General features: G+C 34.2%; 4 protein-coding genes across 4 annotated transcripts; 2 read left to right on the forward strand and 2 right to left on the reverse strand.

The window, feature by feature from the left end:
- Window positions 1-5277: 5277 nt before the first annotated feature.
- Window positions 5278-6803, reverse strand: LOC17878377 (methyl-CpG-binding domain-containing protein 1). Its single transcript, XM_006284501.2, has 3 exons — window positions 6711-6803; window positions 6485-6569; window positions 5278-5943 (listed from the first exon to the last, which is right to left on the reverse strand). The coding sequence occupies exons 2-3, from the start codon at window positions 6521-6523 to the stop codon at window positions 5476-5478; spliced, it is 507 nt and encodes a 168-aa protein (XP_006284563.2). The 5' UTR covers window positions 6524-6569; window positions 6711-6803; the 3' UTR covers window positions 5278-5475.
- A 4009-nt stretch (window positions 6804-10812) lies between these two features.
- LOC17878660 (F-box protein At3g26010) lies at window positions 10813-12102 on the forward strand. The gene has a single exon (XM_006285245.1). It carries the CDS (start codon window positions 10813-10815, stop codon window positions 12100-12102), a length of 1290 nt encoding a protein of 429 aa, XP_006285307.1.
- A 553-nt stretch (window positions 12103-12655) lies between these two features.
- Window positions 12656-14245, forward strand: LOC17879083 (RHOMBOID-like protein 7). Its single transcript, XM_006285791.2, has 4 exons — window positions 12656-12933; window positions 13239-13566; window positions 13652-13905; window positions 14064-14245. The coding sequence occupies exons 1-4, from the start codon at window positions 12665-12667 to the stop codon at window positions 14164-14166; spliced, it is 954 nt and encodes a 317-aa protein (XP_006285853.1). The 5' UTR covers window positions 12656-12664; the 3' UTR covers window positions 14167-14245.
- A 78-nt stretch (window positions 14246-14323) lies between these two features.
- LOC17879771 (protein IQ-DOMAIN 14) lies at window positions 14324-17323 on the reverse strand. The gene is made up of 4 exons (XM_006283565.2): window positions 16692-17323; window positions 15338-15550; window positions 15160-15237; window positions 14324-15079 (listed from the first exon to the last, which is right to left on the reverse strand). Exons 1-4 carry the CDS (start codon window positions 17241-17243, stop codon window positions 14459-14461), a joined length of 1464 nt encoding a protein of 487 aa, XP_006283627.1. The 5' UTR covers window positions 17244-17323; the 3' UTR covers window positions 14324-14458.
- Between the last annotated feature and the right edge of the window lie 2570 nt (window positions 17324-19893).

Consider the following 19893-nt stretch of genomic DNA (forward strand, 5'->3'; position numbering starts at 1 on the left):
TATCTAAAAAACAATTTGATATTCCATTTTCTATCTATTATATATACTACAAGGATGAAAATATAATTAAACCTAAAAATATAACTTAAATTAAGAGGAATATAAAAAGAGATTAAAAATAAAATTATTTCTTGGGAATTTTTAAGGTTTCACTCTCTCCTTATTGGTCCATTTAGCATTTATTTTTAATTATAATATTTATTTTTAATTAAACCAAATATCTAACACATTTAGTCATATACTTTAATTCATACTTGAAATCCACACTTTACTATTAAATTGTAACTTAAATTATATTAACCTTTCAATTGACTATTTGTTTCCTCCATTTAACTTCAATTAACACACTATAAAATATAATTATAACTCCTCTGATTTAATTATTTTAGAATTGTAACTTACATCATATTTTATCCTATAAATACTCATTTTTACATCCTCCTCCACCATATCTGATATGCTCAATATTTTCTTTGTTTAATTTTTAATGTTCTTGCATGGGTTAAAACTCAATTAAGATATCATTGTAAGAGATTGATTATATATTTGGTTAAAACTTTTGTTTTTAATTATATTTCTTCTTTATTTTATGTACTTCTTCATTTTTTCATTGTTTTTTATACTATTAAATGTATAATACATATGTATAATAATATTTTCTGGCTATAAGGAAATTACTTTATCGATAGGATTCAAAAATATTGATTTCTGACCATCGCAGCATAAGAAAATCAAGCTAAATAAACCATCATCATTGTTTTACTTTATATGTTTTTTTCTTTCTCACATATTCATGTATATTTATTTTATTTTCAAAGTATGTAATTATTTTAACAAAATATTGTTTTGTTATATTCAAACCAATTTGTAAGACATTGAAATAAATAAAATTTTATACACAAATAAAGGTAATTTTTGAATATACATATTTGGATAAATTTCAACATTTTTAGTGGTTGTTTTGATAAAGTTTGAAAAGATGGTAAATTTAAAAAGTGGTATTTTTAAAGGGGTATTTTTTAAATTCTCCCAATATCATTCCTATTTTTATCATTAAAAATATTATTGTTTTATCAAAAAAATACTTAAAAGTACTAAAGAAAATTACTATCAAAATTGATTAATTGAACAATTAATCAACGAATAAACTCAAAAGATATGGATGTATGCTTCTATTGTATGATTTAAATAAATAACATGTAAAAATGTCATAAGCATTAAAATTTATTTAATTTATTTATTATAAGTAATAAATAAGTTAAAATAATTAAATAAATATACAACAACCCGCGCATATGCGCGGGACATTACCTAGTTCATAAATAAAGTTGGCATTTTTTTAATAAACAATTAGTTTGGAAGTTTGACAAAAATTTTGAAAACGCGCCAATTTTCATATATATCAATAATCAGTTAGAAACTGTTAAAAAAAAATCAAAGCGTGCCAAATTTTAGAAAATATCAAACATCTGTTAGAAACCGTTATAAACAAAAGTTCAAAGCACGCCAAAATTTTGAAAGTGTTCAATTTGGTTAACATGTTGCTTTAGAATCATTATATTTCTTCGGTTTCTAGGATTTGCTTACTGTATTTGATTTATTTATCTCTTTGGATTATAGATTAATTATCTAACTTTCAAATAATTGTTTTTTAAGTAGGACTTGAAGTAGTTATATGTTAAAAAGTATAGTATATTAAACATTTATTTTCCACAATATATCACTACCAAAAAACAGTTTTTCATGATTAAGCAACTGCATAACTAGCAAGATATTATAGTCATGGAGCCTATGAATAGCTCTTTATTATCCCATTTTTACCAAGTTGGTTAAGTAAATAAAAACTTAATTCAAAATAAATATATTGCTAAATAATAATTTCTTTAAATTTCTCTAAATGTTCTTCCATATTTTTCATATAATGATATGTATTTGGTTTGTGTTAATTGAAAGCCATCGTTATACTTATACCGTATAGTGTGTTATGTGGGATCATGCCATTTCATATACTTAGTTGGTCTTGGATGTTTTTATTTTTTGAAACACTTATATGCCAATTAATTATTTTTCATACACGTTTTCATAATTGGAAAATAGTTTTTTCATCTTTAAACATGACATTGTATTTTTGCCCCAAAAAATGGCATTGTATTTAATAAAATGTTTTACATATTACTACCAAAAAATAGATTCATGTAAGAAACCATAAATAATAGTATTGAAATTTATAGTCAACATGACTTTGGTAATAATAATATATAATGTTGAACCATATGCAAGTCAAATAAAATATTTTTCAAATTAAGTAGTTTCCATCAACAGATTTATCAAATTTACTGTATTCTTTTACATTGACTGAAAATAATTCTGAATATTGAAAGAATAATAATATAGTAAAATAGCAATTGTGTTTTATTTCAACTTAATCATTTTAAACTGTATTAAAGAACAAAAATTTCATCTTTTGGAAAATAATTAAAATTTAAAATTAAATAATTCCAACTTAATGGTTTCTGAACTAATAATAATTTCAGATTAAAAATAAAATTTACACTAGATGAAAATAAAATATTTTTAAATAGTTTCTGTTTTTTAATACTCTTACCTTATTGTTTTAGCATCATTTCTCATCTTAATTGACTATTCAACTTAACTGTATTTCCATTCATTAGAAAATCGTTACTTTCCCGCGTTTCTAGTTTGAAATCATATGTTTTTATCAAACTTTTAATCTTAATTTTTTTTTATAAACCTTAAAAGTCAAAACATCAACCAGTTAGTTTCTTACTTAATATTGATTGTTCTCAATTTTGATATTATAAGAGAATTTTTCTGAAATAACTCAACATATGATAACAATATTAATAAAAATGACTAAAATTTTAGATTTTCATTAAATGTCTACCTAGTATAATATATGATGTGTAAATATAATTCAAGTAAACGCAAACGCAGTCGTGTGACAAATGGACTTATTTTCCACCAGAGACTTCTCAACTTGTCCTTATAAAATCCCATCATCACTTCTTCCTTTTTTCCACATTGCAAAATCTTAAACTACCTCTCCATCTATCAATAAACAACAAAATGGTGCGTATTAGTATAGTTTTCTTCAATCAAAATGATATTTTCTAGCTTTTCTTTCATTTTTTTTCTCATGATCTATAATTTTTTTTTTTTTCATTTTATAAAACTTTCTAGTCTGACGGATCTGATCCAAACTTTCCAAAAGGTATGAATATTATTATAAAATTACAAAATCTCCCTTCGACTCATGACTTCACCGGATGAGTTATTTTACTCTACAGATTATGAGTTCGATGCGGAGGTGAAGACCGCATATTTGGCACCTATATTACTTAGAGTTAGAAAACCAATGGTAATTATCATTTTTTTAACTTTGTTATTATTTTTCTTGTTTATAGCAAATATAACACTACAAATGGAATCTTCTATAAACGTATCATTTTGTCAGAACGTGATTAGCGTCCTACATGCTTATGCTGTAAAAATGAGAGTCGGATTAATCATACTCTCTGCGATAGGAGCTGTTAGCAATGTTTTGTTCCCTCTGAATATCAAGAAAAATTATGACGAGGTATGATTCATTCCATTTTTCGTATAATTAAGAAAATGATTTAATTTAATTTCACATGGTTTTGTCAAATTTTTAATTATGTTAGGGGATTTATCGAATTCTGTCCTTCACGGGTAAGATTGTACCTCACAGAGTGGGAGAAATTATTGGGGACATACAACTTTCAATGTCTAACATTCATGGTGCAACGGTTGGTGGAGTTGTGGAGTCTCTTATACCTGATACTATTGTTGAGGTGATAATTAATTTCATATCTATACATAGATTTAGGTTACATATGTGGTCAAAATGATATTTTTTTTGTTATTCATGCATGAATCTAAATCTCTTGTCGTGATTACAACAGGTGATTGTATGTCCGTTTCACCTTGATCCGGATGTTTCTCGTCTATTTGGTATATATCCTCCAAGGCTAATTGGGAATAACTTTATGCTAAGCTCTAGTCTATCAATTAGTTCTTCTAGCGACGACATCTCAAGTTCTTATAATGGCGGACCAAGTCAATCTAACGAACAGATTCTTTGTGCCGAATCATCATGTTCTTCCAACAAATCAACTCCTTACCAACCAGACCCTGCTAACGAACCAAGTGCTTCTTACGAACTAAGTTGTAACTACGAAGCATGGCATGATGAATCAAGTCCTTCTAACCAATCAAGTCCTTGAAATTGGTTCGGTATAAGCTCTAATAATATCATATAATATAAATCTTATGAATAATTAAAAACATATATATATATATTTTTGCTAAACAAATTCTTATGTTAAGCTTTAATTTTATTTTGGTTATCAATAATAAAAAATCTTTGTTTTCTTAAGTGTCAAATTATATATGTTCCCATCTTGTTTTAAAAAATTTGTTAAGTTAGAAAATTTGAAACCGCGCCAAAGTTGTAGATATCAAAAATCTGTTAGATACCGTTATGAAACAAAAAAATTAAAGCGCACCAAATCTTCCAAACATGTTGAAAAAAATTCATTTTATCCATTAAGAAATGGGGTAATTAATACTAATAAATTCTTATTTTTTTGTAGTTATGAAAGTATCTATACTATTACAAAATTTTGGAAAATGTTAGAGACTATTCAACAAAAATTCATATATGACTATTTTGAGTTTCTTTAGTAAATGAATTTATATTTTGCTCAGTCAGATGTTAACTTACATTGGTGTAGTAGGAAATAAAGTATACCCAAAAACATTACTTGTTCATAAGGCAATCAATTAAATTAGTCTAATGTCTTACACATGTTTTAGTTGACTAGTTATAACTTATAAGTAATTGATGACAAAAAAAAAAAAAAAAAACTTATAAGTAATATATAAAGTGTTAAGAGTTATTTTTTTTTTAATTTGAAAACGATGACTCATTACATAGAGATAGAGTCATGTGATCTTATCATTGTCTTTATTAATAAGAGGATACAGTTTGACTAAATTTGATGACCCCATGCTTGCTATACTATTACTAGTTATTTGATACCAAAACGGGTAACAACGGTATATTTCTTAGAAGTTAGACAATAGAAGAAATACTACTTTTTTGTCGAGTTTTACATACTGAGCGAATATTCCGAGGTTCCTTTAACTTTGTTTTTTGATCTTCTAGTTGATGATTAATACAGTATATAACAAGATGGATTGATCATGTATTCATGTAGTTGTGAAAATAACAAAAGAGAAGAAAATATATCATCCTTATTAAATAAATCACAACCCAATTAAAGGGTCAAATGCAAATGGGTTTTAAAAAAAAAAACATTCAAAAATCACAAGACCATATTAAATCCCTTGAAAATAATAAACCAGATATAACATAGATACCATATGGATCACTCCGAGAAAACCTATCAATAGCATAAGAAGCTTGGAGACTCAGACGCTTTCCTTGGTTGGCTCAGGGGTCTTGACATGTATGGTGTCCTTCATCATCTTCGGGACCTTGAAGCTGAATTCTTCAATCAGTGCATAACTATATTCTGGATGGGCCGAAAGGTAGGCTTCAACTTCTTTGAGTGTCCTGCACTTCTCCCCAGTGGGAGTTTCGTAGTACGCATCGATCTTTGAGTAGTCAATTCTATGAATTAAGATCCTCTTGAAACCACTTGGTGTCGTAGGCAAGCCAGCCGTGTCAACGGCCCATATGTTGGAGGAATCATACTCTAGGGACCCCGGAACTGCGCAGCTCATACCTTCTTTCTTATTGCACTCAAACTTGACCTCGAGTATTCGACTCCTTATGGCTTCATAATCCTCTTGGGTATCAATCTCCCTCCACTTATGGCACTTGTCACATTGCACACTATAGATACCAATATCCCTCGCTGGAGTAGTGGCTTTTCTCTGCACATTACAAATATAAGATCTCTGTGAAAAGGAGAACCGCACTCACATACACTACACACAAGCTACTTGGATAAACAGAATCAAAGAAGAACCTTGCTACAACATGTCAAAATCCAGAAAATTTGATCAAACATGTCACTCATCTAATCTATGACAACATGCCTAACGCACACAAAGTATCACACTTTCAAGACCAGCATAAGTAGAAAAGATGTTTCAGAAAAAGATAACATAGGAAAGACTTCTTCTTCTAAAACACAGTTGGAACCACAAAATAGACAGACAGGAACCAAAGATATTGACAAAGCATCTCTTAGAACAAGAACCAAAGAAACAGATAAACGAAAACCCAAACAGCGGGAATGCCCTTATCTACCGGAAACAAGAAAATCATTCCACAACATAGCAGCACATTGACCAGGCAGAAAGGTTTTGAAATAATGATTCCCCAAAATGAATATTATATAGCTGGTTATAGCCATACGATCTAACAAAACTTCGTAATTAAATCCTAACTTAGTGGTGTGTGTGACGATACCTTAAGGCTTGATGATGACGCTGCTGAGTTGTTTGCCATCTTCCAATTCCCGTTGGAGAAATATGAACCTTTCCGGTGACTTAGACTGCCATAACAAAACAAATAAAAACACAATTTCAAGCCTTAACAATAACCCTAACGAGACGAAACTTCATAATTGAAAAAGATGGATTACAAATTTTTTGAAAGATCAAAACCAGAGAGATAGTGATTAAAAAGTTCATACCTTGCTCTGAGAAAATTTTGGTGGATTAGGAATTGAGATATGTTTTATCTTAAGCTCTTCGTTTATATTTCGAGATGTAATAATCTTCCCTAATCTTATCATACTGTATCTACAGATCGTGATATGATTGGTTTAAACGTTACACGTCATTCCTTAAGTAATCTCTTGTAGATTTTTTTCTTTTTTTCTTCAGCGTTTAGATTTTCTTATAAACTTGACGAATCTAGTTAAATTTTCTATGTGTTTTTCCTTTACTTAAAAGTTAAAAATCTCTAATAAAGTCTTATAATCAAATGTTTTTTGTGTAAATAGGCGCATGGATTACATACAAGTGCGCAACAAAAGGCTTGTATATCGGGTGGGCTTTTACACCAACCCCACCATTGGAAATGTGAAAAATAAAAAATTAAAATAAAAATAAAAATCGAAAGGACAAATAATGTTGTTTGGTGTAAAAAAGATTCTTAAATATTTCTTCTGATGGATACAAAAAAAAAGACAAAAATTTCAAAAAGACACTATTTTCAAGTTGAGTCGTATATTGAAGTGACTCTGTCTCCGACCTGTTCGCATTGTCTAACCCTCCAAGTGCTAACAACTTCTTCATATCTTCTTCAGTGTACAATGGCACGAACAGGTACATTTTATGATCACTACCAAACACCTGATTTAACATTAGAAACAAATAATTTTTTGAAGGCTTTGATTGTGTGTACGTTCAAGATTTCATTTCATTAGCCAGAAACTATTTCTATTGGCTCAGGAAGCGACCATAAAAGCATGAGTTTTTGAGACAGACAAAAGATGATGAAGAGAAAACATGTGGCCAGTTAAATGTATGCTTCTCATATGCCAGAGAGTATTCGTTTGGTCAGTGAATTTATTACCATTACCTTAGGCATGCATGAAGATCCCTGAGAAACCCCAAGTTAAGAGCAAAACCAAGTGAGAGTTGTTTTACCTCAATAGTTGTGGTGTTACGGGAGACCAAGATTATGTGCATAACTATGAAGCCTAGGACAATTAGCACCAACGCTATATCTTCAATACTGGAAAGCAAGAGAGTGAAGGTTTTGAATCAGATAAAAGAATTGGTAACATGAGTAAGGTGTTATGAAACAAACAAGCAAATTAAGATATGTGTCTTTGAACTCACCAAATGCAACAAATTAAGGTGGCTGCTAGTCTTCCAGGTTATATCAAGATCTCCATCACTGAAGAATATGAAGAAAACTGGCAATAGTGATACTGCAACCATCGTTGTCTGAAGAAAAGTGTAAAACTGCATTTGGACATATTGGGAATGCATTAAGATCGTGGCAACATTAATGAATACAACATATGAAGAATGATATATAGTGTGTATAAGGAAATAGTGGTTCAGGAAAATATGAGGTGCATGTAGAAGGTTGGGTTGTGTCATTACAGTCATAAGCATGGCTATAAAGCGAATCAGTTAGCATTAATCATAACAAAAGAAACAACTTTGCATTAACCTCGTTACAACATATATAACGTGACTATAGTTCTAACCATAATCATGTATTATAACAGTAAAGCCCAAAAACAACTTCATTCACTGATGCTATGATAAGTTGACATACAAAGGAATAGAAGAGGAAGCGAATTGAAGTGTGTGTGCACTGTCCAGTTCATCCATCGGACGGTTGCGATTTGCTGAGAAACCCAAAGGTAATCCACGTGTTCATCGGACGGTGCATCCCACGGATCGACGGTTAGTATTAGCTGAGAAATCCACGCGGACGTTGTCGTTTTTCTATATATAAACTTCCATTTTATTTTTTCTCGAGAAAGATTCTGGATTCTTTTTTTTCAGCTGAACGGGTGTGAAACGATCAAGAACTATCAACTATGGAGAAGTCTCTACCACTGACGACGCCACCTCTACCACCGCCACCACGGACGAGTCCACCGCCACCACCGATGAGGCCACAGCCACCACCGATGTACAATTCTTCATCTTCTTTTATCATTGTTTTATGCTTTCAATTTATTTTCTTGGTACGCAAGTCATCTCTGTTATATGCTCTGAATCGATGAGATTCTCCGTGAGGTTTTTGCATCTAGTGGTGAATTCGCTTGGGGTGGATTGATCATTTAGATAACACATAGATCTTTGATTGGAAAACAAGTAAAGTGATTTTATCTCTGTAACTTTGATCTTGATTAGGAATCAACCGAGAGATCACATTCAACTCGGAACGATCATTTGGAGAGATAGGGAAATCATCGGTGAGCTCTCGCGTCTTGCTGAGTCTAGTAATATGATGATCAGTCCTTTGTCTGCAGCAGGGCTTATCTCTCACGCTGAGCTGACGCCGAGGGGTTCTTTAGTGCCTGTCACAGTCACCAACGTAAGTCTCTGTGCTTTTTTGGAATTTATCAGTTTAGGTTTTGCAACAACGTTTCTTGATCACCTTTCTTAAAAACAGGGTGTTCATCGTATTGAGGCTATCTTTGGTACAGTCTATCCACGACACCTAAATGTAGAGAGTAATGTACTAGTTACACTTTCTGGTATTATCGGTGGATGCATCCGTCTTGTGTCTCATGGAAATGTTGAGGTAAATTACATTTTGAAACTTTCTGCTTCAAGAGGTATTCACCGTTCTTAGATATATGTTTTGTTTCCTTTTACCAATTAGAGTGTATCTGCAGGTGAAATTTCAAATGCGAAGAGTACTAGCTGCACCAGCTTTACGAGTTGTTCCAATATCAGCTCCAAGGTATTGTATACAATTCTAGTTACTCTTCTGCCTTTCTTGGATTTTTTTATGTTATGGAATTAAAGAGGTTTTTTCCCCTTCTTCAGGGAAGACAGAATCATTACATTCACCACTAGTAGAGTATGTTAGCTTTTCCTTTCAATTCTTCCAAATCTTATAAGAAACTGTTCTTTTTAAAGTTGTGACGTTTTGATCTTTGGTGCTAGGACATCATTGGGTCGTTAGCATCGTTTTCTCACACAAATGGTCAAACCATCTACCTCAGAAATGGAAGAGGGGCAATTTCAGATGGCACTGTCTACTCTTATACACGCCAAGAGCTACTGCCAAACTTGGTATGTTGTGTTTACTTTAGACAAAAGAAATAGAAAGAGATTCATTCAACAGGTTATAATTGACTGATATATGAATTGCAGGGCCGTGCTGATATATTACTACTAGTTGGTGAATTCTACCCAAATGGGACTGGAAAGGTGAATGTTACACTATCTGGTGTTGCTGGAGGAACTGCAAGAGCTTTTAGGCTTATCACTTATGGACGTGTGGTGGTAAGTCTCTTTCTAAACTTTCTTTGGAAGTTTTGGGTTAGCTTCTGCAATAAAACATCAACCTTACTTGTTGCAGTTGGATTTGTCTTTCATCCGGAACCAATAGCTTAACCAGACGGAAGCAAACCTCTATAACAGAGTACTTCGAGATGGCTGAAACGATTTTTTTAGAAGTTACGATTTGTGATATACACTCAAGGAACGTAGAGGTACTTACTAGTTAAGGTTTTGTGTGCTTGCAAAGCATTTCCGTGTAGCTCAAGCTATTCGGAACCAATAGGTTTTCTTTTCATGAGTTTAGACTATTATATGTGACACCATCACCTCGATTTACATAAGTTTACGATTTTTTTTAAAGCAATTTTTATTCTAGATTAGTCTAGGTGAGTGATTAATTAAACCATATACTTCAGTAACTTAATTATGGCGTTTAAATATTACCAAGAGCTAGGCATATATCTACATGCGTCGAATCAACTGAGTTAAGATGCATTAATATGGGTTGATTACGATTCCATTGAGAGAGATACCTTAGAGTTTTTAAGAAAAACCCTATCAGATTGGGTTTTCTTTGAAAACTCTCCTACCTTATCAGTTTATTGTTTTTAATATAAAATTTATTTTAATAGAAAAGATATATATATTTATTTTTAATCACAAACGAACAACAACAAAATAAAATATATATCTTAAATCGAAAATCTAATAGTATTTATACGCCAATGAACCTTGTGTTTTCTAGTTTCTCCATAACTCGGAAACCCTAATTTATTGATCACGTACGGTACGAGAAGGGAAATATATCCAATGGAAGCACAAACCAACACCGCAGGTCTTCCAGAGGTAATGCTGACGGAGATCCTAGCGAAGTTACCTATGAGAAGCATCTCCAGATTCAAATCAGTATGCAAAACATGGAAAAAAACACTTGAATCTGTCTACTTCCGTCGTCACTTTATGTCCCTACACCAACACTCATCATCTTCTTGTTCTTGGTCTCTAATACGTGGAGAGTTCATGGGAAAAGAACTCATGGGTTGCTACGGACAATGGGATCTTCCAAAGTCTCCAGCTTCTTATATCCCACCGCCTTCTAAATACTTCAGTTCATCTTTTTCCAACGGGCTGGTTTTGATGGAAGGACGTGATTATTTTTTCTTTGTGGGCAATCCAGTGTTACGACAGTGGGCTAAAATCCCTTACCCTCTATGTGATACTTCTAGCTTTGGTTTGGTGTCGCGCGTGGACTTGGACGGCGTTGTTGTGAGCTTCAAGATCGTGAGGAGAGGGGTTGGATCTTCAAATACTGATCTCTTTGTTCGCATATACTCCTCTGAGACAGGTGTTTGGACTTCCAAGCAACTTCACTTTCCTTGTGATGATCACATCCCTTACTCGTCTCCTATAAGCCTGAATGAGACTATTTATTTCCTAGCCCAAACAGATTTTCACATTCGTCAGCCTGGAGTACTTATAGCTCATGATTTCTATTCTGAATCCGATCAATGTCAGGTTATACCTCTCCCGGACCATTCCAATAATCCCAACTATAAAAGAGCTTTGACAACATGTGGAGGATTTGTTATGTATGTCAAAACGTTAGCTGAAAATGTATATGATAGTTTGAAGGTTTGGAGGTTGAGGAAGGATTCAGCTGCTTGGGAGCTTTTGTGGGATCTCGACCTCCCATTAGCCTGGGCTGATGATATCGCTTATAATGCACCCGTGGCAATGCATCCATTTGATAGTGATGTTGTCTATATATGGCGTCAAAAGAGTCGTGATATGGTATCATATAACTTGCGCACACAAAACTATACAACCATGAGAGATGCATCAAAATGGTATAATGATAACAATCAAAACAGTTTCATGAACCGCTTTGTTTGTCAGAAATATATGGACGAGATATACGGACCAAACTCACTTTGGGGCTCTGGTAGTGTCGTCGCCTTGTTCCAGTTTGTGCAGTCACGGTGGATGGAACCGGTACCTTGTCCTCCACAAGTTGAGATGATAAACACAGCTTCATTACTTTCTTACATTTCTTCTATAAAGAAGAGAAAGAGGGATATAGGCAGGGGATTCAGATACTGAAGGGTGTTAATGAGTGATTTTGCAAGGATCAAGATTCAAACACACAGTTATTTAATGTCGTGATTTAAGATTTATTTTATAAACTGATCAAATCACTAGATTTATTTCACCTAATAGGATCTATCAAGTTTTATTGCGTCGATCAAAAGGTAGACAAATCCACTATACATAGAAATCAATGTCTATAAGCTATGATATCAATCTATTATCTATACTAATTCTCTTAAAAATATAGCTTATTGTGCATATAAATAAAGCTTAATGTACGTGACTCATATATACATACCATTATACCAATAAAATTGGCCTTTGACTCGTTTCAAAAAAAAAAAAAAAACTCTTGACAGCAAATATCTCTCTGTTCGCAGTTACTCTGTCTCATACGATTTGGCAGTTATTATTTAAATTAAAAAGTTAACAATTTGAAGTTAAAAAAAAATAAAAACATTTGTTCAAACTAATTATGTTCTTCCAAATTCTGATACCAAAGAAAAAGTTTAAAAAATGCGCAGAGACTTTGGTTGCATATTAAGTTATATAGCTAAAAGAGTATAAGACAGAGATGGTTTCCACGGCAGAAGCAGATCCTGAAGAAGGAAGAGACGGTCGTTACAACGGCGGCGGCGAGAGGATGCCGACAATGAGGCCTGACGTGCGATGGACGTCGTGGGTGATTCCGATGGTGGTGATTGGGAATGTCGTCGTTTTCGTTGTGGTGATGTACTTCAATGATTGTCCTCGCAATAGCCATCGATGTCTAGCTAAGTTCCTAGGAAGATTCTCATTTGAGTCTTTTAAGTCTAATCCTCTTCTCGGTCCTTCTTCTTCTACGTGAGTTATTCGTTCTCGCTCACAACATTGTAGCAATGTGATTCGGTTTTAAAGTTTAAGTTTTTATGATCTGGGTTTGTGAATTTAGGATTGTTAAGTTTTAGATTTTAGTCAAAGCCCCAATTTTTGCCAAAAAAAAGGATTGTATTTTCAGATTGAATCTTGTTTTTTGACTAAAGGTTTTACCTTTTTGATATCCAATGGCTTGGGGTTTGAAGCTGCATTTGAGCTGATGAGCTTTGTTATGTACAATTCTGAGACAACGTTCATGGCATTTGATTTTGAATTGATCTGTGAATTGGCAGGTTGGAGATAATGGGAGCTTTGGCATGGGGCAAAATAGTTCACAGGCGTCAGGTTTGGAGACTCTTAACATGTATGTGGTTGCACGCTGGTGTTATCCATTTGTTAGCAAATATGTGTTGTGTTGCCTTCATTGGAATTCGTCTTGAGCAGCAGTTTGGTTTTGTTCGAGTCGGGACGATATACCTTGTATCTGGCTTCTGCGGGAGCATATTATCTTGTCTGTTTGTTCAGAATGCCATATCTGTTGGTGCCTCAAGTGCTTTGTTTGGCCTCTTAGGAGCAATGTTATCAGAATTGTTAATCAATTGGACTACCTATGACAACAAGGTATTCTGAATGATCTAATTTTAGTAACTTTTGATTCACAATTGTTTGGTTGGTTAATTCAGCTTGGTTTTCACTTCTTTTGTAGGGTGTGGCTTTGATAATGCTTCTGGTGATTGTTGGTGTTAACTTAGGATTAGGAACACTTCCTCCTGTGGATAATTTTGCTCACATTGGAGGTTTCTTAGGCGGTTTTCTTCTCGGCTTTCTCCTCTTGATTCATCCACAGTTTGAATGGGAGGAAAACAGAGTTTCTCTTATGCCTGGTTCCATTGTTAAACCGAAGTACAACACTTGCCAACTCGTGCTTTGCGTAATTGCATCCATCGTCTTTGTCGCGGGGTAAGATTCAGAACATTTTTAATCCTTCATGATACCAACTACCATATCTTCTCATACTGGTTAAGCTTCAGAACATTTGTTTGGTCTACAAAGATTTGGCGTTTGATTGGGTTACTAAACTGGACTTTGGTTTGGATGGATGTTATATCAATATGCAGGTTTGCTTCTGGTTTGGTGATACTATTCAGAGGAGATAACTTGAACAGATATTGTAAGTGGTGCCATAAACTGAGCTACTCCTCTAAATCCCAATGGACATGACATTTGCTTTTCATTTTCTTAGAGTTAGATTATTATTTCTTTGGTAACCAATTCTGTTTATTGCAGCTCTTGTTTCTCTTCATATTCACAAACTTTTTGAAAACAAACAAATTGCTACAGTTTAGGCAAATGATAGTGCTTTATAGAGATGTCAACATTTTGATTAAACAAGTCCTATTTGCAATTTAGATTCAATCCACTTAACTTCAAACTACAAACCAAGCAAATTAGCAGCAAAAGCTTAATCCACTGATCTACAACAAAGCCAGGTTAACTGGTTCAACAACATTTCTCAGTACCTATACCCAATTGGCATCCCGAGACGGTCCAACCGACCTGAACCAGGATAAGCTTTGTTCATAAAACTAGTGTGCAGTGCAGAACCTTTCTGGGGACCTGACTTTGTATCACCACAGTATGGCAAATCGACAAATCCAAACCGTTTTGACGAAGAACGCTCGTAATATAGCTGCGGTCTGGACTTCGGGGCACTTGCGGACCTGGCCTTAGCCCTAGAGGACTCTGTACAAGCCATGTAGCTTGGATGGTCTCCGTAACAGCAGCTTTTTGTGCAATCGCTCGGTGCTATAGAACTTGCTGTGAAAGCACTACGTTTGCTTCTAGACATCGCTGAGTATAACTGAGGACTATTCTCTGCAGTGCAAAACTGGCTTGTGACCTCTTCATGCGACGAGGACGGGCTAAAAGGCGTGACATAAACTGGTTCAGACCGGCCTGCATTGTCTAGGACAAGGTGGGATGAGTAAAACATGTCTGGTCTGATGCGTCTTGTGTAAGAACTGATGTGTTTCCTGTCGATCTGAAGGATCTTTTCTTCTTCATCCGTGGCTGAGAACGTTTCTCTGTAAGCAGGGTAAAGTCTGTTGTTGTCGCTAGCCTTAGAACCAATCCTCTGAAATTTTTTAATATTAGCTCTTAGTTTAGTTAGCAATGAAACGAGGATAATCAAAAAGAAAATCAAAAATTTAATACCTTTAAAAGATGAGAATGAGAAAGCTTGGAGCTGCGGGAAGAGATTGAATGCTCGAGTTTTTCCGGCGTTGGTGGACCCTTGAGGATAAATAAAGTTGTTACAAAAGGAACCTTACTTACTAAAAGACGTTTTAGGTTTAAGAAAGAAACAATGTCAAAAGGATTTAACCAGGCTTACGGGGTTTTGGAAGTGAGAAGATTTGGTATTGTTGGATTGGGAAGAAGAAGATTCAGGAGTAACAATAAGACGAGAGGCACGGACACGAGACTGAGCCCGAACCAAAGCGTGCATCCTGCGCAGATGGACTGACATTCTCTTCCGTTCGATATGGCCTCTAACTATCGCTTGAAGCCTGACTAAACCCTTGAGTGCCCTTAACGCTCTCCTTGCCTACAATTATATAAAAAAATTGGTTTAAATTGGGAGATAAAAGCCAATAACCACCAGAGCATAGTCTAAGTATCAATTCTTGAAATAACTTTTGAGTCTTGAGCTCAAAGCTCTCATTATGGACAGGACCACAAAACCATATTGAATTTTTCAAAATCATACCTTTTTCATAAAAGTTGGCGGCAAAGTGAAGTGGAAGAAAAAAAAAAAAAACAAGTTGACATTTTCAAAAAGAAATTGAACATTTGAAATTCAACAAAATTAAATAAGAGGGATAAGAATAAATATCATGAATAAACAAACCCATTTATAATGTATGGTCACTCTCTAAGAGAAGAAAAATGAATGAATCGTCTATTAATGAACAATACGACTTTTTATGCCGACGAGTACACATTTCGGGTGTGAATTGTCTTACACACTACTATACACTACTAAAGATTCGCCATAAACTATAAAGTATAAAGTTCAAAAATAGGCATTCATAGATTAGAAACATTAATAGGCATGTATATATTAACTACATAGAGAGGCTATAATGATAAAGGGAATGAACTGAAATATATATACTAGTTATAGCAGCCAGCATTCACCATGTTATACATCACACAGTGGTCCAGTGCAAGACATATTCACTAACCAATAGAAAAAAGAAACTCCTAATAATTCGTATCGGCTGATGTTTAGTTGAGGGAACTTAAGCAAAGTTGTACAAAGCTACTTAACCGGTTAATATAAAATTAAGAAGAGAAAGCAAATACTACAATTTATTATTTTTTGGTTTTTATACAAAGAATATTCAAGTGCTCTATTATAAAATAAATATTTTGTAAAAGTGAGAATATAGAAGGTTAATTGTCTAATCACTTGTCTAGGGAAGTGGAAGCAGCAGAAGGTTAACGACATCGGAAAATGTTATCTGGACGATAATCCCCGTGTAATTTTTAACAAATCTATAACCATTTTTTATAACTTTTATAGAATTACTAATTAATTAATAAAGCCTTCAGGCAAGAAACAATTTAACTTTGTAGTAGAGAAAAAAAAATGATAAGATTTAGCTTCGTATAATCTTTTGAAAATGAGTCAAATAACTATTAGCAATTTAGCATAGCATTTAAAGAAATGAAAAGAAAATTACCAGATATCCTCGAAACGTTGATTGTATCTTAATCGCCGCAAGATCTTCACGACCGTCTCGGCCGTAACCGTCGAACTTGCTAGCATGCGCTGCCGCCACGTCGTTGAATCCGTCGCTAAAACGCGCCTTGACAGGACTTCTCGTCGACCTTCCGCTCGTGCTCGTGAGCCTAACGACCGCAGCAGCGGCATTAGCGGCGGCGACGGCAGCCTCAGCAACAGCAGCAGTAGCGGCCGCCACTGCAATCGCGTGCTTATCCGATTCTTCGCCTCCCTCGTCTTCCCATATAAGCTTCTGTTTCCTCCGTCGTCTCGGAGACGGAGACGATTGGTGGTGAGACGGCGGTGGAGGCGTCGAGTTTGGTAGCGAAGGAGGATGAGGAGAAACGTGAACGGGCGGTGCGGTTTCTTTTTCGCGTTTGGATTTGACGAAGCTCCATCGGCGTTTTGGATTAGAACGAGAAGGTGTTTCAAAGGATGGATCCGAATAATAGCCCGGGTCGGGTTTCTTAAGACCGAATAGATTCTTAAACCACCGTGAAGCTTTTCCCATTATTACTCGACGAATGAAACGGCAACGTTTCTTCTCGCCGGAGTTTTTGCAGAGCGAGCAAGCAAGAAAGAGAGAGAGCGAGAGAGAGACACAACAAAAGAGAGCTTTGTTGTAAAAGAGTTTAAGTAGTCGTAGCAGTATCGAACAGTGTTCTTGTTAGTATGTATGAACACTTCTCCTCACTCGCGCGTGTGCGTCAGTCACACTCTTATCTCTTTTCCCGGGAAATTTCGTTAATCTCCATAATTTTTTACTATTTGTTGTTTATTATTTCGTAGTGTAATTTTCAATGCAGTAAGCCATTAACCATCACTCGTGTTATATACATGGAATCAATAAAATTACATCTTAAAGTGAAACACATTATGAGACTGATATTAATCCACTAATTGGAATAGTATTTAGAAAAAGGAAGAATTCAGAAGTCAATAAAACACTTGTAACTTTTGGGGACATTATGATTTTTTTAAAACGCACTTCTTTAAAAAGTAGAAGTAATCAAAAAACTATAATTAAGTAATGAAAGGAAAAATAAAAAAATGAAGATGATTTATGTAAATAACTTTTATGATTAACCAAATTATATGCACGATTATCTTTGGTAAGTTTCTTCATTGTCCGTAAATCTAATATTCATATAAAGTCTTTTGTAAATCATTTTTTGTACGTTTCTTTTCTATTGTTGGGGCCATCTTAGAACACTTTGTAGTTTTGTGAAATTTGAGACAAATATTCAAATAAGTAAACTGTCTATCAACTTTAGGAAGACTTATTTGGACCTTTATTAAGGTAATCAGTTATCACATGTATAGTTTTTTTTTAATTGTAGATTTGGTTTTCTCTGATTTGTTGTCGTAAGCACCGCACCGGATCCAAATCTTAAACAAATTGTAAAAATTTATTATATGGTCATGTGAATGTAGGGGAAATAATATACATAGGAGGAGTCGTCCTAAAGAACAGAGAGATGACAAAAAGCGTCAATACTTTTAACTTTTAAGAGGACCACAGCTACGGTGACCCCATTGCGGATGACGTCACTCTTATGGGGTCCTTTGGCCGTAATCCAATGGCTATCGTTTTTAATAATAATCTTCTCCGTTACTATTATTTCTACCTCTCTCGCTCTCATCATCCTCCATTTCCATGATCACGTTTTCGAGGTCCCTACTCCGTTCTGTCGTCTCGTGACGGAGTAGCGCCGTCCGTTGTTACGTCGTTTTGCTCCATGGGTAATCGAATTTGGTATACAATTCTTATTTCTTAGATTTTGTGTTTTTCTTTTGTTAGTTTCCTTCTCTTGTCTTCCAAAATATTATTGCATTTGGACTGTATAGCGAATATTGTGTGAATAGTTGTTTTCGTTTCGATCCCATCGATAATATACTTGTACGAATGATAACTACGTAGATGAAATTAACCCTTTTACAAAAAAAACAAAAAAAAAACAAACCCTTTCACGAAGGCACATAACATCTATACAGATTTCGTGACAAATAAATACAAGATAATTAGGAACTTGCTTACGAACTTAGGATACTAAGTTGAGCTGTAAATACTTGGTATATGTTTCAAATGTGTATAACTATAGCTAAACGAACAACAAACACTGCTAAGTGCTAACAAAGATATATATGTCTCACGTATATATAACGAATCCGATGGTTCACGTGTACGACTTTAAGAGAATCTAACTCGTAGTCGTAAAAAAGTGAAACAAAAATTGGACCGACAGTTAATCCACTGGAATCTTCGGTATGTCTCATGCAACGAGAAAAAGACAGGACAAAGACTCAGAGAGACATCAGACGAAACCAGCCGTCGCGATGTAGCCATGTGTCGTGCAAGTACAAAATGTGGAGTCCATATGAAAATCTTAGTAGACTACAGTGGACGGTGGCTCTTCAGCTTTTTTTAGGGATTGTGTTGACTTATGGTCAACGATTTATCGTGTATGAACTCGTTACGTTCGTACGTGTCTCTAAATTTTAATTCTAGTCAAAATAATCAGCCGGAATTTGTTGTTTCCTCCGAAATAACATTTTTTTTTGTTGGCAAGTATCTGATAGTTATATTGTAAATTATGCAAGTTGATCAATCATAGAGTTGAATGGAGCAAGAGATCTAGATGGGAACTACTCAGCTGAGATTATGGTTTTGTTAACAAGGTTAGGTGCACCAAATAACAAATCTTATGACTAACAAGAAACATCCAAGCTTAGATTTCCCTTTTCAAAATGAGAAACTCATTTATAAGATTTATTGTCAATACTTGCGAACATTTTTATTTGGTTTATTCTTCTTTATGTTCGTTTGGTTTTGCCCTTGGAATTGGAATTTTTTAGTCACAGAATCGGATTTATAAAAAGTAACTATACATCTAGACTGAAACTGAACCAGAATCAGTAAGCCTAATAAAAAAACAGGAACCCTAAACTGACCGATGAAAAAAACATTGCAAGCAAGTACTGAGTTTAGTCATGTTTTCTCTTTAAGTCAACACTGACATTATTTCTTATCATGAGCATCAAATCATTCGTAATCAATATCTTAAAAGAAAGAAAAAAAAAAGGTGAAAGATTCCAAAACTTTATTATAATCTGATTCTGTTTTCTCGTATTCAATAATCTTTTTTAATTTACGACCAACC

The sequence above is a fragment of the Capsella rubella genome, unplaced genomic scaffold (genome assembly GCF_000375325.1).
Source record: "Capsella rubella cultivar Monte Gargano unplaced genomic scaffold, Caprub1_0 scaffold_7, whole genome shotgun sequence".
In the NCBI taxonomy this organism is placed as follows: Eukaryota; Viridiplantae; Streptophyta; class Magnoliopsida; order Brassicales; family Brassicaceae; genus Capsella; species Capsella rubella.

Coding starts and splice junctions, on each gene's coding strand:
- LOC17878377 (XM_006284501.2), bottom strand. CDS start 6,523: ATGGCAAACAACTCAGCAGCGTCATCATCAAGCCTTAAG. Junction 5,944..6,484: donor CGTCATCATCAAGCCTTAAG/GTATCGTCACAC, acceptor TGTAATGTGCAG/AGAAAAGCCACTACTCCAGC.
- LOC17878660 (XM_006285245.1), top strand. CDS start 10,813: ATGGAAGCACAAACCAACACCGCAGGTCTTCCAGAGGTAATGCTGACG.
- LOC17879083 (XM_006285791.2), top strand. CDS start 12,665: ATGGTTTCCACGGCAGAAGCAGATCCTGAAGAAGGAAGAGACGGTCGT. Junction 13,567..13,651: donor GGACTACCTATGACAACAAG/GTATTCTGAATG, acceptor CTTCTTTTGTAG/GGTGTGGCTTTGATAATGCT. Junction 13,906..14,063: donor TCCATCGTCTTTGTCGCGGG/GTAAGATTCAGA, acceptor ATCAATATGCAG/GTTTGCTTCTGGTTTGGTGA.
- LOC17879771 (XM_006283565.2), bottom strand. CDS start 17,243: ATGGGAAAAGCTTCACGGTGGTTTAAGAATCTATTCGGTCTTAAGAAA. Junction 15,551..16,691: donor CAACGTTTCGAGGATATCTG/GTAATTTTCTTT, acceptor ATATAATTGTAG/GCAAGGAGAGCGTTAAGGGC. Junction 15,080..15,159: donor CTCATTCTCATCTTTTAAAG/GTATTAAATTTT, acceptor AAAAAATTTCAG/AGGATTGGTTCTAAGGCTAG.